At 36.9% G+C, this 12,400-nt stretch overlaps 1 protein-coding gene across 2 annotated transcripts in view; it reads right to left on the bottom strand.

Annotated features, from left to right (window-relative positions):
- LOC129758094 (tyrosine-protein kinase CSK) overlaps positions 1-12,400 on the bottom strand; it is a 129,985-nt gene that overhangs the window by 40,078 nt on the left and 77,507 nt on the right. Inside the window, exon 1 of one of the 2 annotated variants that reach the window (XM_055755538.1) lies at positions 865-1,014. The exons of the other annotated variant lie outside the window; for it this stretch is intronic. Within the exon in view, the coding sequence (XP_055611513.1) occupies positions 865-922 (58 nt within the window). The 5' untranslated portion in view covers positions 923-1,014. Of the gene's footprint in view, positions 1-864; positions 1,015-12,400 lie in introns of those variants that run through there. 2 annotated transcript variants of the gene reach the window in all.

Here is a 12,400-nt window from a genome sequence, read left to right on the forward strand (position 1 = left end):
AATTCTTAGCAGTGTCCACAGATACATACAATCTAGTGCCTACAAGAAACCTTTAGGACCATTGGCATTGGATCAAAATTTTAGTAGATAAAGGTTGTTAAACCTTTCCTCTCGATTTTCTCTCTATCACTCTCTATTTTATGAATTCCTCTCTATTTTGCGCAAAATGTGTGCATAATGTATGCGATGTTTAAAAAAAGCCTTCGTAACTCTTCAGAATTTTACTAGGAATTCGTTTGAGGGCAGATAAGTACATACTAAGAGAGTATTCGTCCTTCACTTTCAAAGGATTTTGACTGGGATTATGGGCAAAGGTTCCATGTGAACTTTAGGGCGTAGCGGATATAAATCGAAGAACGATGGTGGATCGATGCAGAGAAGCAAACATCGCTTTCCGTGGCTTAGAATACAAAGCGTAAAAAAAATTAACCACTTGGTGAAAAGTAATACCAAAGTGATGTTTATTTTTTTTCGTTTTCACGAATCGTCGTTGAAAGAAGTCACACAACACCATTCATCGCCATTACTGATACTACAGCTATATGACACCAACGAGGGTTCTTGTTGTCATCAGCACATACACAGAAATAATACCGGATTAATTCAAATATCACATGAACTAACACAAAGGCGGCATCAATGTGACAATGTTATGATAGATCAGTTTAAAAGGGATAATCTGAAATCGAATAAGTCAACTTTCTACTAGATATCCCGAATAATTGATACTAGTTTAAAGCACATTTAAAAATACACAATACTTGAGGCACTGATTTTTTTCGTTATTAGATAAAATTCCATAATGCACTTTCTCTTTCGTGATCACTTCCACTCAAACAGAATGATCCTCGCTCCCCAACTTACACAAATCCAAATAATCGAGGCACGGTCTCCAAAGGATCCCCACGGGTTCGTAGCCCATTTTCACCGGAAATATGTAACTTTCGATTTCACTGCTGCTACAAAACGGCGAAAAAACATCATCTTCGGAACTAATCCTACATAATTTCACTACACGGGACAACTGACCGATGATTTCAAGTGCGATCGAGTGTTTGCAAACGAACCTACCTAACTAACTGAGCAACTAACTAACCAACCCATCTCCGGTAGTTGCATTATGTCGATGCACAAACGACGACGTCGACGACGCCAACGACGGCCAAGGCGAGGACGTTTCAGGGGTGATGGAACTGGTGCACTCGTCCGGTGCTTGGTCACTTGGCCTGGGCTCCGGCTCTTGCTCTTGCCGTTGCATCGTCAATAGTTTTTCCGAAGCAAAAATCAACTGAGCTCATCCACGGAAAGGAAAAGTTGTGCTACCAGTTGTTCCGTTGCAGCACACTGCACAAAAAAGAGCATCAAATCTCGTTCGGTGAGTGTATGGAAGCAAAAGGTAAACATTGGCCGTCGTTGTAGCCATTCGGTGCCGCCGATTTGTTTTTCTCTTTTTATTTTTGTTTTTTTTTTTTGAGCAATTTCGTTTTGTTTTAGTGGCTTATTAGCAGGATTTATTAACCATGCGGTGAGTAATTTGTCTTAGAAACTGATTTTTTTGCAGTTGGTATGCAAAAGACTGGAAAACATTTGTTTCACACTAGTATACAGCGGAAGGCGAGAAACCTTTAATAGACCGGCTTTAATTTGACATTAAACAACATCAAGTTTAAGCCGAGTTCCTTTAATAATTTTTCCGATTGTCTTCAGGAAATTTTCGAATATCTTTAAGAACTATCCAAGTGTCTTCGGAAAATTTTCCGAGTGCTTACAAAAATTCTTCCGAGTGGCTACATGAACTTTCTTGATCGCATACAGAAACTTTTTCAAGACAGGAACTCTTCTTAGAGCCTCGAAAGCTTTACCGAGTACAGCTTTATCCAGTGTCCTCATAAGTGCTGGCAAGAATATTTTTGGGTTCGAATTCCATAAGTGGCCGACAGGCAACATGTGTTTCGATGGGGATCGAGTATGTTGAGCACTGCATTGGAGAATTTTCGATCAATTTAATCTAAATAATACATGTAAGTAATCACATACTTAGGTAGAAACTGCGGTGAATCCGTGCACCCATGGTGGATTTCCAATATACACACATACAATTTTTTTCAGTGTCCTCAAGAACTATTCCGAGCACAGGCAGGAACCCTTCTAAGCCTATAGGATTTTTTTTCGAGGGCTTGCTTGAACTCTTCCAAGTGCTTCAACCGTCAAAAGGAATTCTTCCGAGTGCTTACAGAACTCTTTCAAAGCCTTCAGGAAGCCTTCCGGTTACCTTCAAGTACTGTTACGTGCGCCTACAGGAACTTTTTGAAGTGTCTTCAGCAACTCTTTTGAGTATGTTCAGGAACTCATCGTTTTCGTTTTTCTCAGGTTCGTTTTCGAGGGCTTGTAAGCTCTCCGCCTACAGGAACTCCTTTGAGTGCCTACAAAAACTCTTCCGAATACTCACGGGTAGAGTGGCTCTCGATGCCGGGTGAGCCATTCGAGTCGGAGTAGGATGCCGTCTTCGGCGTCTGCGCGTCTGCTGTGAGAGGCGCGAGTCTGGGATAAGCTGCTTTTGATCGGCACACGACGAGCATAAAGATGGCAAACCTCGAATCCTGAAAATAAGAGGTCCGGCTTCGAATCGGTAGAGGAGAAGTCAGACTTCGAGTTTTCAGGAGGAGAGGTTTGTGTGGTCTACTCCGAGTCTTTACGACAAGAAGTCGGGTCTCGAGTCGCGGCAAGAGGAGAGACCAGGCCTTTAATCAACACGAGGAGGGGTATAAGTGGTTACCTCGAGTCGTTACGAGGAGAGGTCAGATCTCGGGTCGCTAGAGGAGAGATAGGGCCTTGAGTCGTGCAGAAGAGAGGTATGTGTAGGTCAATCTCGAGTCGATGCGAGGAGGGGTCGGATCTCGAGTCGTAAGAGAAGAGATCAGGCCTCGAGTCGCGAAGAGGAAAGGTTAATGTGGGAATCTCGAGTCATTGCGAGTAGATTACGGGTCTCAAGTCGTTAGAGGAGAGTTCAGACGTCAGGTTGTAAGGATGAAAGGTTTTGCTGAAAGTGGTCTCGTCTATGAGTATTGCCTTGGAGGTCACCAACTAAAAAGGAACTTTTCCGAGTGCCTTCAGGTACTCCTCCGGGCACCTACAGTTTCTCATCCTAGTGTCTATATAAACTTTCCAGAAGGCTCCCGGAACTCTTCCGAATACCAATAGGAACTCTTCAGAGCGCCTACACAAACTTTTCGAGGGTTTTAAAAACTTTGTGAAATGTCTTTAAAACACCTAGTACCTAAGAACTTTCAAGTTTGCTATCAGTGATTCTTCAGAGTATCTACATAAACTCCTCCAAATACCGTCAGGAACTTTCTAAACTTGTCCAAGAGTTTTCGAAAACCGATCCGAGTGCATAAAGGAACTTTTCCGGATGCCTTCAGTATCTCGTACAAGTGCATTCGAAAACTTTGCTGAGTGCGTCCAGGATTTTTTCCCAAAGTCTACAGAAATTTATCGGAAAACCTTCAGAAACTCTTCCAGACTCTTCGAAGCGCCCGCAGGAACTTTTCCGAGCACCAAATGGTTCTTTAGAGTGCCTTCATAAACTCTTCCGAGTGCCTGCAATAACTTTTCCAAATACCTTCAAAAACTTTTCTGAATATTTCCAAGTGTCTTCAGGAACAATTTTGAGTGCCTATAGGGATTATTTTGAAGACCTCCAGAGTGCCTACAGGAATTACTCCAAGTGCCTTTGACTGTCTTCAGGCACTTTTTCCAATGCGCAGGGAAGATTTTTCAGAAGCCTTCATATTTTTCCCAAGAGAATAAAATAATAAAATCCGCAAGAAACCAAGCTTATCCATCTCATCATCGGATTCTGCTAAGTGATTATGATTATGACTATGACGAATACGTTTTCTCTTTAATATTTTTAATCCTGGCTTACTTCAGACAATCTTGCAAGTACATTTTCACCAGGCAATAATGGTCGGAACAATCGTCGCCTACCGGCACTTTCCACATCTGCATACTGTACACTCTGTAGGAGGATACAATCAAACCAGCTCCAGCATGCGAAATGGGAGAAAATTGGTGGCAGAAGAAAATAAGCAGAAAAAAATGCCCGATGGCTGATGATTTAACTTGCGTAGCGTAGCGCCAAGTACCATCATCATCACCATCGTAGATCTCCTCTCTACGTACATATCTGACTGAATGGCCGGTTACTGCTGCTGGAGAGATGCCCGGGCCTCTGGCAGGATCAACTTTTCGCTTTCATTCGAATGTGGCCAAACCGGTTCCCGGGGGCCATCAGTCTGGTCTGGTCTGGTCGGTCCAGTAGGATGTAATCATTCGGGACCGTCTGCTTTACTGGGTGGAAACAACACCCGATGCGTACAGTGGCGGTCAACGAAAGTACCACTCAAAATGCATGGTCCAACTTATTTTTGAAGTTTTAAGTTATGGTCAACATATGAAGGAATGTTTCGGTAGTTTGCGAAACTCACAACAATACTGAAACTGAAAAATAGCTTCTCAAATGAAAGTATAGTCATGGTTCTATTCTGGTATTCTAAATCTCGAGAAATGAAATTGACTATAACCTAAAAAAATGAAATGTTAAATTAAAAAACTTATCCATCGACAAACGTCAATTCATGTTGATTTCTAATTGCACGGGACTGTACTCAGCGTAAACTGCTGGCAGAACCGAAGTGTTGGTATTTTTGTCAAAATGATTTGTACGATATTTATATTACTATCGCAGTCGAGTTCCGGATGTTTTGTAACCATCATCATTTTTTATTGCAAATAAAAAGCAACAAAAAATATCGATAGTTGATCGCCGTGTGAGCTCCATGGTTGAGTCATACTGGCTGAAATGCAGTATGGCTCACTTAAGTTTACCATCGCTTATGATTGAACCTTTCTTGATAGTTCACACAGTGACAAATCCATGTTATTGTTAGTCTTAATTTGTTACTTTATGAAACGCAGGGTTAAGACGTTTTTCAGCCAATGCCAGTCAAACGTTTTCTTCAGGGACTTTTTTAAGAGCATACAGAAACCTTCAAGCGTGGCTTTAAGAATTCTTTTGAGTGCTAATAAGAACTGCCTCGAATTTTGTACACGTGCCTTGAGAAACTTTTCACGGTACCTATAGCAACTTCCGAGTGTCTTGGAAAACTGAGTGCTTACCAAAACTTTCTGATGACTCATAGAGACTCTTCCGAGTGCCAAAATGAGCTTTTCCGAACTCCAATAACATGAGCTTTTTCTAGTGTTATTAGGAACATTTCCATGAGGGACCTTTAATGGGATCTTCATGGCCGCATTTGATCGCATCGGTATCTCATACTCATAGTTGCGAGTGTCTGCCAAAACTCACTTAATGCCGAAAGGAATTTTCTGAGTATCTTCAGGGTTTTTTCAAGTGCCTCCAGGAACTCTTTCGAGTGTATCGATAAGTCTTCTGAGTGTCTATAGATTAGGTTTCTGTACTTCGTTCTAAATGGTGTATAACCCCTAAACGTCGACCTGGACAACACTTATTGTTGCGTGTTGCTGTTGCTGGCCGGGAACATTTGGCATTAAATTGACACTCCTGGGCCTGATAAGGTCGACAAAACCTGCTCCGAATGAGAGTTAAGGTCTTCTCAATTCGCCAAACAGTTGCCGGCGAATGCTGCACGAAGAAAAATTATTTGGATCAAGGCAGTGCTATACATTGCAATTTCCCGACAACAAAATAAGCTAATAACAACTTATTCTAGACCAGCTGACACGGTATGCTTTGCAACATCTTTTAAAATTATCTACATTTTTATTAGTTCATCAGATTATAACTTCCAAATTGTTCTTTAAAATGAAAGCTACAACTTCAGCTTCGAACTGCAATACTTAGAAGATCAATTTTAAATTTCTTGAATGTTTTTTTCTTCTGTTTTCCAAATTTTATCTAAAATTTGTTTTTTCCATCATTGTTTAAAATCTCAAATGAGTACTCTGTCTTTTGCTCCAAAAGCACTTTAGTTATGCAAAAATGTATGTTTTATTTGCATGGAATTCCCCTCCTCTTCCATGCCAAAAGTATAGTTTTCAACTTATGCGAAAAATATATAAAAAAGTCTCCATCTTTCTCTCGTCTCCTCTCTGAAAGAAGGGATCGATGCCTTGTATAAGAGATAAGAAGTGTATTCGAAAAAATTGCAACACTGTACGTGTACAAAATTTTGTGACAATCTGTCAAGTGGTTTTTGAGATAACGTCCAATACTGGATAACGTCCATGAAAACAATTTTTTGGGCAAAAACGAGAAAAATCCAGAAAAGTGTCAGTGGGAGAACCAAAAATAGCTGGAAATCAACTATTCGGCTAAAGTTCACATGGTAAATTCATTAAGAAGTCTTAAAGGACCCAAGAGTGTGCTGAAATTTGAGTAAAAGTGAGGATTATTGATTCCATGAAGTTAGAGCAGTGGTTTTCAAACTTTTTTCGCTCACCGCCCCCTTTTGTTAAATTTCCGAGCTCAACGCCCCCTGAGCAAATTTTCAAAAATTCTTTAGAAAAAATGTATGTTGAGGTCGTTAAAAAACCGTAAATTTCGGACATTTTATTGTAGTTTAATTTGAAAAGGTTTAATGAAGCGCAAAAAAAGAGTTATAATTAATTTTAGGAGACTGAAAAGCCAACACATAACCTATCAACTGTAGAGCATAACAGAACTTAAAATTCATCAAAATAAATTGCTTCAATCCTCGAGAAAAAAAATTGAAAAAAAATAAATCATAGGACCAAAACTTGAATTGAATTTGAAAAAAATGTAATAATTAAACACCCATCTGAATTTTGGTAAACCAAATTCTTTTTCAATTAAATTTGCCATTATTGTTCGCAAAACAATCACTGATGATTCGATGAAATAGCATAAAAAGTATAATGCATAGTTTTATTTCTTGATGAAGTAATTTATTTATGAACAAAGGTTTGAATGAATGATGAATTTCAAATAAGATTAAAGAAAAAGGAAATTTTAAACTTTTCTTTACGAAAATTGTTGACTAAATTTGATAACTGTTTAAAGTTTAGCAGTATTTACGGGTCTAAAAATTTTACATAGGTTCTAACAAATGGATTTGGACATTAGAAAAAAAAATCGAATAAGTTTTGATGTTTAATCATGAAAAAATGCAGAGTATCACTTTTTTATCAATTGAATTAAATATCAACAAATCATAAATGTCAAGTATTGCCATCCAAAATGTATGCATTTGAGTATTACCCAAAATAACTTACATAACCAGATGAATATAGAAATATCACAATAAAAAATGTGTCTGTTTTGAGACCTGCGGAGGCAAAATCACATATATATATATATAACTCTGTTAACTAACAGATATTTTTGTAATTAACCTAGTTTTCAGAGTTTGGTTTGGTTTTCAGAGTTCTTCAATGTCGTTTCATTGTTGGGCGTTGAACGTACTCGTTTTCATTTAAATTCTAAGTTGTTTTGTAATTCGAGAAAATGTGAACTTTAAAATTATCCCACCGCCCCCCTGAGCCCATCCAATGCCCCCCAAATTTCAAAGTTGCGCTCACCGCCCCCCTAGAAGCTCTAAACGCCCCCAAGGGGGCGGTAGGGACCACTTTGAAAACCACTGAGTTAGAGGAATGTGAGAGGTTTTTTCAAACTCAATCCGAAAATATGAATAGAGGAAGTGATAAAAAAATCAAATTTTTCTGACTGGTTCATATAGCTGACTTAAAAATAGACCCAAGGCCGGATTAAGGGGGGGGGCAAAAGGGGCAATTGCCCCGGGCCCCCCGGCTCAGGGGGCCCCCCGAGGGAAAAAAGTTTTAACATTCCTTTAATCATACTACTTCAATTTTTACAAATCTATGAAAAAGCTTCAAAATCGGAATCACAATTTGAAATATATCAACTAAAAGGGCCCCCGGGAAATAATGTCTAGAATAGTTTTTCTCTTGCATAAGTTAAGGGGCAGTGAAGAAGTTCCCTGCATTTTGCGAGCTAAGAATATCAAATCTCGGTATTGAATTTTAAAAATTATATTGTAAACCGAATTCGTAACAAAAATTAAGAAGAATATGAGGCAAAACACCTCAAATGTTTATTTTCTTTATCGAAATATGTCAGTCGGGATATTCTTTACAGAACAGGAAAAATTAAGAAAAACGTCTCCTCATTTTCATTGCATACGAACGTCTTGCACAATGATAATGTTAATTATTATTTTAACTTTCCAAGTAATGCTTACTGCACTAAACTAGCAGCTAATTTCGCCAAAACTGGCTCACTGTGCTAAGAGAGAACAGAGAAACTTTATGATAAACATTTAAGCATAAGAATCTTACCCGTGCAGTATCCGGGTGAATACCGCATATTATTATTATAACTTTTCACTTTTCGATCATTATTATTGAAATTTCCGTTGGTTTATAAATTCTCAGCCCTTTTTCTTCCCCATTTTGAAAATAAATTCTTTAAAAAAAATTGTAGTTGTCTAAATTGGACCAATCAACAGTACAGATTTTCTTTATTGACTGTCTATCGCAATTTTGGTCTTAGACTTGAAATTCGCAATGAAACATTTTCAACTGATTTAACCAAAATTTTATCATCTACTGAAGTCAATATCCTGAAGTCAGCACAGCATTTTCCAAATGATCATTCTCGAATTATTATAAAAATGATCTCATAGTTAAGTTACAAATATCATTGAGTTGATTCTCTTTACTTGAATATTTCAATTTTTTTAATCTTATCTTTTTCCAGATTCAATTTATTGAGATTTTCCAGTCTTGTGTTGTTTCTTCAGTTACTGAGGTTCAGTTTCACTGTTTTTTCTGATTTTTGAGAACTCAGGAGGAACTCTTTTTTGAGGTACTAAACTCATTTGGATTCCTTATCTGACTTTTTCAATGATAGCTGATTCTGCGTTTTAAACATATAATCTCTAATCTGATTTTTTTTCAATCGATCATTTTTGCACTTATACCTCCTTGGCTTTGAGGGCATCGAATGAAACTTTTATCACATTTAGAATAACGATTTGGTAACAAATTTATTATCTGACGAGAATCATGTTCATAAACATTTCATGAAAACGTTTTTTTTTTTGTTCCAAAGATATAAAATGGAAATTCACATTTGGTGCAATTTCTGTTTTGGCCCTGAATGTAACTTTAAATCACTTTTTTTTATTTAATTCATATGTTGTTTCTCAAAACTTGATTTGAAATAACAATTTAGATTTGAGACACTGAATTTTGGTTCTGAATATAACCTGATTAAAAGTTTTGAATTCTTAAACTCTTATATCTGTATCTCCATGGAATTTTAAATTAATTATTTTGTTTATTTTTTTAAATTTTGTTTTCAATGTTTCAAATCTTCATGATACTTCCAAATTGTCATGAGGTAAAAATTTCTCGATGAATTACAAACCAGATGATCAATCATGAAATGAAAATCATTTAAAATATCTGCTCGGTAATGTTTCTAAATCATAGAATTTTTTCGTGATAAGGATATTTAAAAAAAAAAAAAGAGAATTAAATTCAGCATTTTGCAGCTCAAATCAAAAAATTAATTGTTTAAAAATGTCTTAACTCTCCCGCAATGTTTGCACCTGATTAATTAACCATTTTTATTTGAAAGTAGGTACCAGAAACTATCTTCTATGCAGCCAACATGACAATTTGAAGGTTGTAAACTGAGCTCATATCCAGTTCTTTTACACGTTTAAAATGTTTTGTATTCTCTGGAATAGCATTTGAAAAAAAAAATCCAATCATAGGGGCCCCCGAGAAAAATTGCCCCGGGCCCCCCGATGGCTTAATCCGGCCCTGAATAGACCTGACTTCATTTCTACAGGGAAGAAAAGCTGTCCACCGGTAAAATAAACAATACGCGGTGGTCAAATCGTGCGCAAAATATTTGAACTGCTTGAGAGGAAAAATTTTGAAAAATGGACAGTAATGGACAGCAAAAAGCGGTCACCTGGCAGGTTTCCAACCAGACATTTTTTTGACAAGTCTCGCCTGTATTCCTCGGAGATAAAAAAGGAGATAGAAGTGAAAATTTAATGTCTAGTACTTGAGAAGGCTAACGATCTATGGAAATTATTCAGATTTTCATAACGATTGACACGATGAATGGCAAAAAATACGGGCTCCAAATGCAACCGTTTTCTCTGCAAATTGCTTCAATAGGTCCTACAAAGTTTATACTCTGTTTAAGTTGGATCTGGAATCTTGTTATTACGCAAAAACGATGATGGAGAGATAAAAGGTTAAATATGTTGTTTTTGTATTGAAGAAGGACAATCGGTTAAATTTGTTATAACTTCGACCAAATTTGAGTTGTTTTGAAGGTCAAGCTTCAAAAACAGAATACGTTATCTCACCTTTTTTCAACTCAAGGCTATTATTGACTACGTTTGCTGTTTCCTGAAGCGAAAACAACATATTTAACTTTTTATTACTCCACCACCGTTTTTGCGTAATGGAACGGTTCCAGATCCAACTTAAACCGAGTATAAACTTTGTGGGACCAATTAAAGAGCTTTGCTGAGAAAACGGTCGCATTTGGAGACAATTTTCTTAAAATTTTTAGCCATTCATCCTGCCAATCAATATGAAAGAATGATTAATTTGTAGTTTTCGCAGATCGTTAACCTCTTTAAGCACTAGACATTGAATTTTTCAATTGTTTGGTCTTGTTTTTCTCCGGAAAATACAGGCGAGACTTGTCAACGGAATGTTTCTGGTTAGAAACCTGCCAGATGACCGCTATAGAGTTCGTTTTGCTGTCCATTACGAAATTTTTCAAAATATTAGTCTCTACATGCAGTTCGAACATTTTGCGCACGATTTGACCACCGTATTTTGTTCATTTTACCGGTAGGCAGCTTTTCTATTTTGTAGAAATGAAGCCAATCCTATTTATAAGTTAGCTAGACGAACCAGTCAGAATAATACGACTTTTCTTATTACTTCCTCATTCATATTTTCGGATTGATCTTGAAAACACCTCTCACATTTCTCTCACTTCATAACCTTCCAGAAAACAACATTTAAGCTCACTTTTGGGTCCCTTAGGAAAGGAGTCCTCGATTTACCATTTGAACTTTGGTCGAATAGTTGATTTCCAGCAGTTTTTGGGTCTCTCACTGTGGCTTTTCCGACTTTTTCTCGATCCTGCCCAACAAATTTTGTCAATGAAGTCTACTATTGGACGCTATATTAAAAACCACTTGACAGATTGTCACCAAATTTTGTGCACGTACACATTACATTACATTAGGTAGCTTTACTGAAAATTTAATCAATTTCCATCCACGCATTCAAAAGTTATTCACGAAACAAAGTGTTGCTTTTTTTTCGAATACACTCCTTATATAATATAAGAGCTCTCATTAAATAAAATGGAAAGAGTTGTATTGAAACAACATATCATTTAATCTCAGCAAAACTTGTTTGCCAAATCTATAAATCATCTAGTTTTTAATTTTTAATTAAACTGTTTCGATTTTTTTTCGAGTCTCACGTTTCACGTCTCCTTATCACATCTCATGTCTCTCTCTTAACGGCACACGACGCATCTCATCTTCTGATAATCACGTTTTACCTCACATTTTATAACGTTTTACGCCCTAGGTATTAGGTATTTACAGCCATCATCTATAATTTCAGGATACCGTTCCATACGTGTTCTTATAAAGCACGGACATCCATTTTAAAGAACTTTTATGCAATTCAGTGTTGAACAGTGAGTTTCCATTTTCAAATTTTCGGTTTATTCCCGGGTTTTCCGATTGAGGTTATATGAATTTCCTGGTTTTAATATACAAAAATAATTTTTTTGTTTTATTTTTGTGCTAAAAAAATGTCTAAGTTCAAGAAAGACCACAACCTAGCTATTTATAGTGGAAACTTCTTAATTTTTATGATTTGGATTTGATTAGACATGTGTTTATATTATGCCGTTTGAAACTTACTATTAAGCTCCGCCTTCTTAATTCGACACCGAAATATAACCATGAACGATAAATTTTGGATTGAACAACTATTTCATAATTCAAAACATCATAATTCAAAACTTCATTTTAAATTTGGAATTTAAATTTGAATTTCTGGTGCTAGGCTGAAGTTTGATGTCAGCTGCAACTCATTGATATTAAGTTTTCCTCTGCAATTCTGAGACCAGATTCTGATGAATCTTATTCTGTTTAAACTTTCTGAAACCTGTTTTTAACAAAACAGATTTTTGTTTTAAACTATCTTTTTAGAATGCTTATTTATGCTGAAGCTGAGTGCTAGATGGTGAATTTTGTAATTGCAGGGCTGGTAGCGGTTTGACAATGAAAAAGTAGGGATTTTAGTGACCAAA

This window comes from Uranotaenia lowii, chromosome 3, assembly GCF_029784155.1.
Source record: "Uranotaenia lowii strain MFRU-FL chromosome 3, ASM2978415v1, whole genome shotgun sequence".
Lineage (NCBI taxonomy): Eukaryota > Metazoa > Arthropoda > Insecta > Diptera > Culicidae > Uranotaenia > Uranotaenia lowii.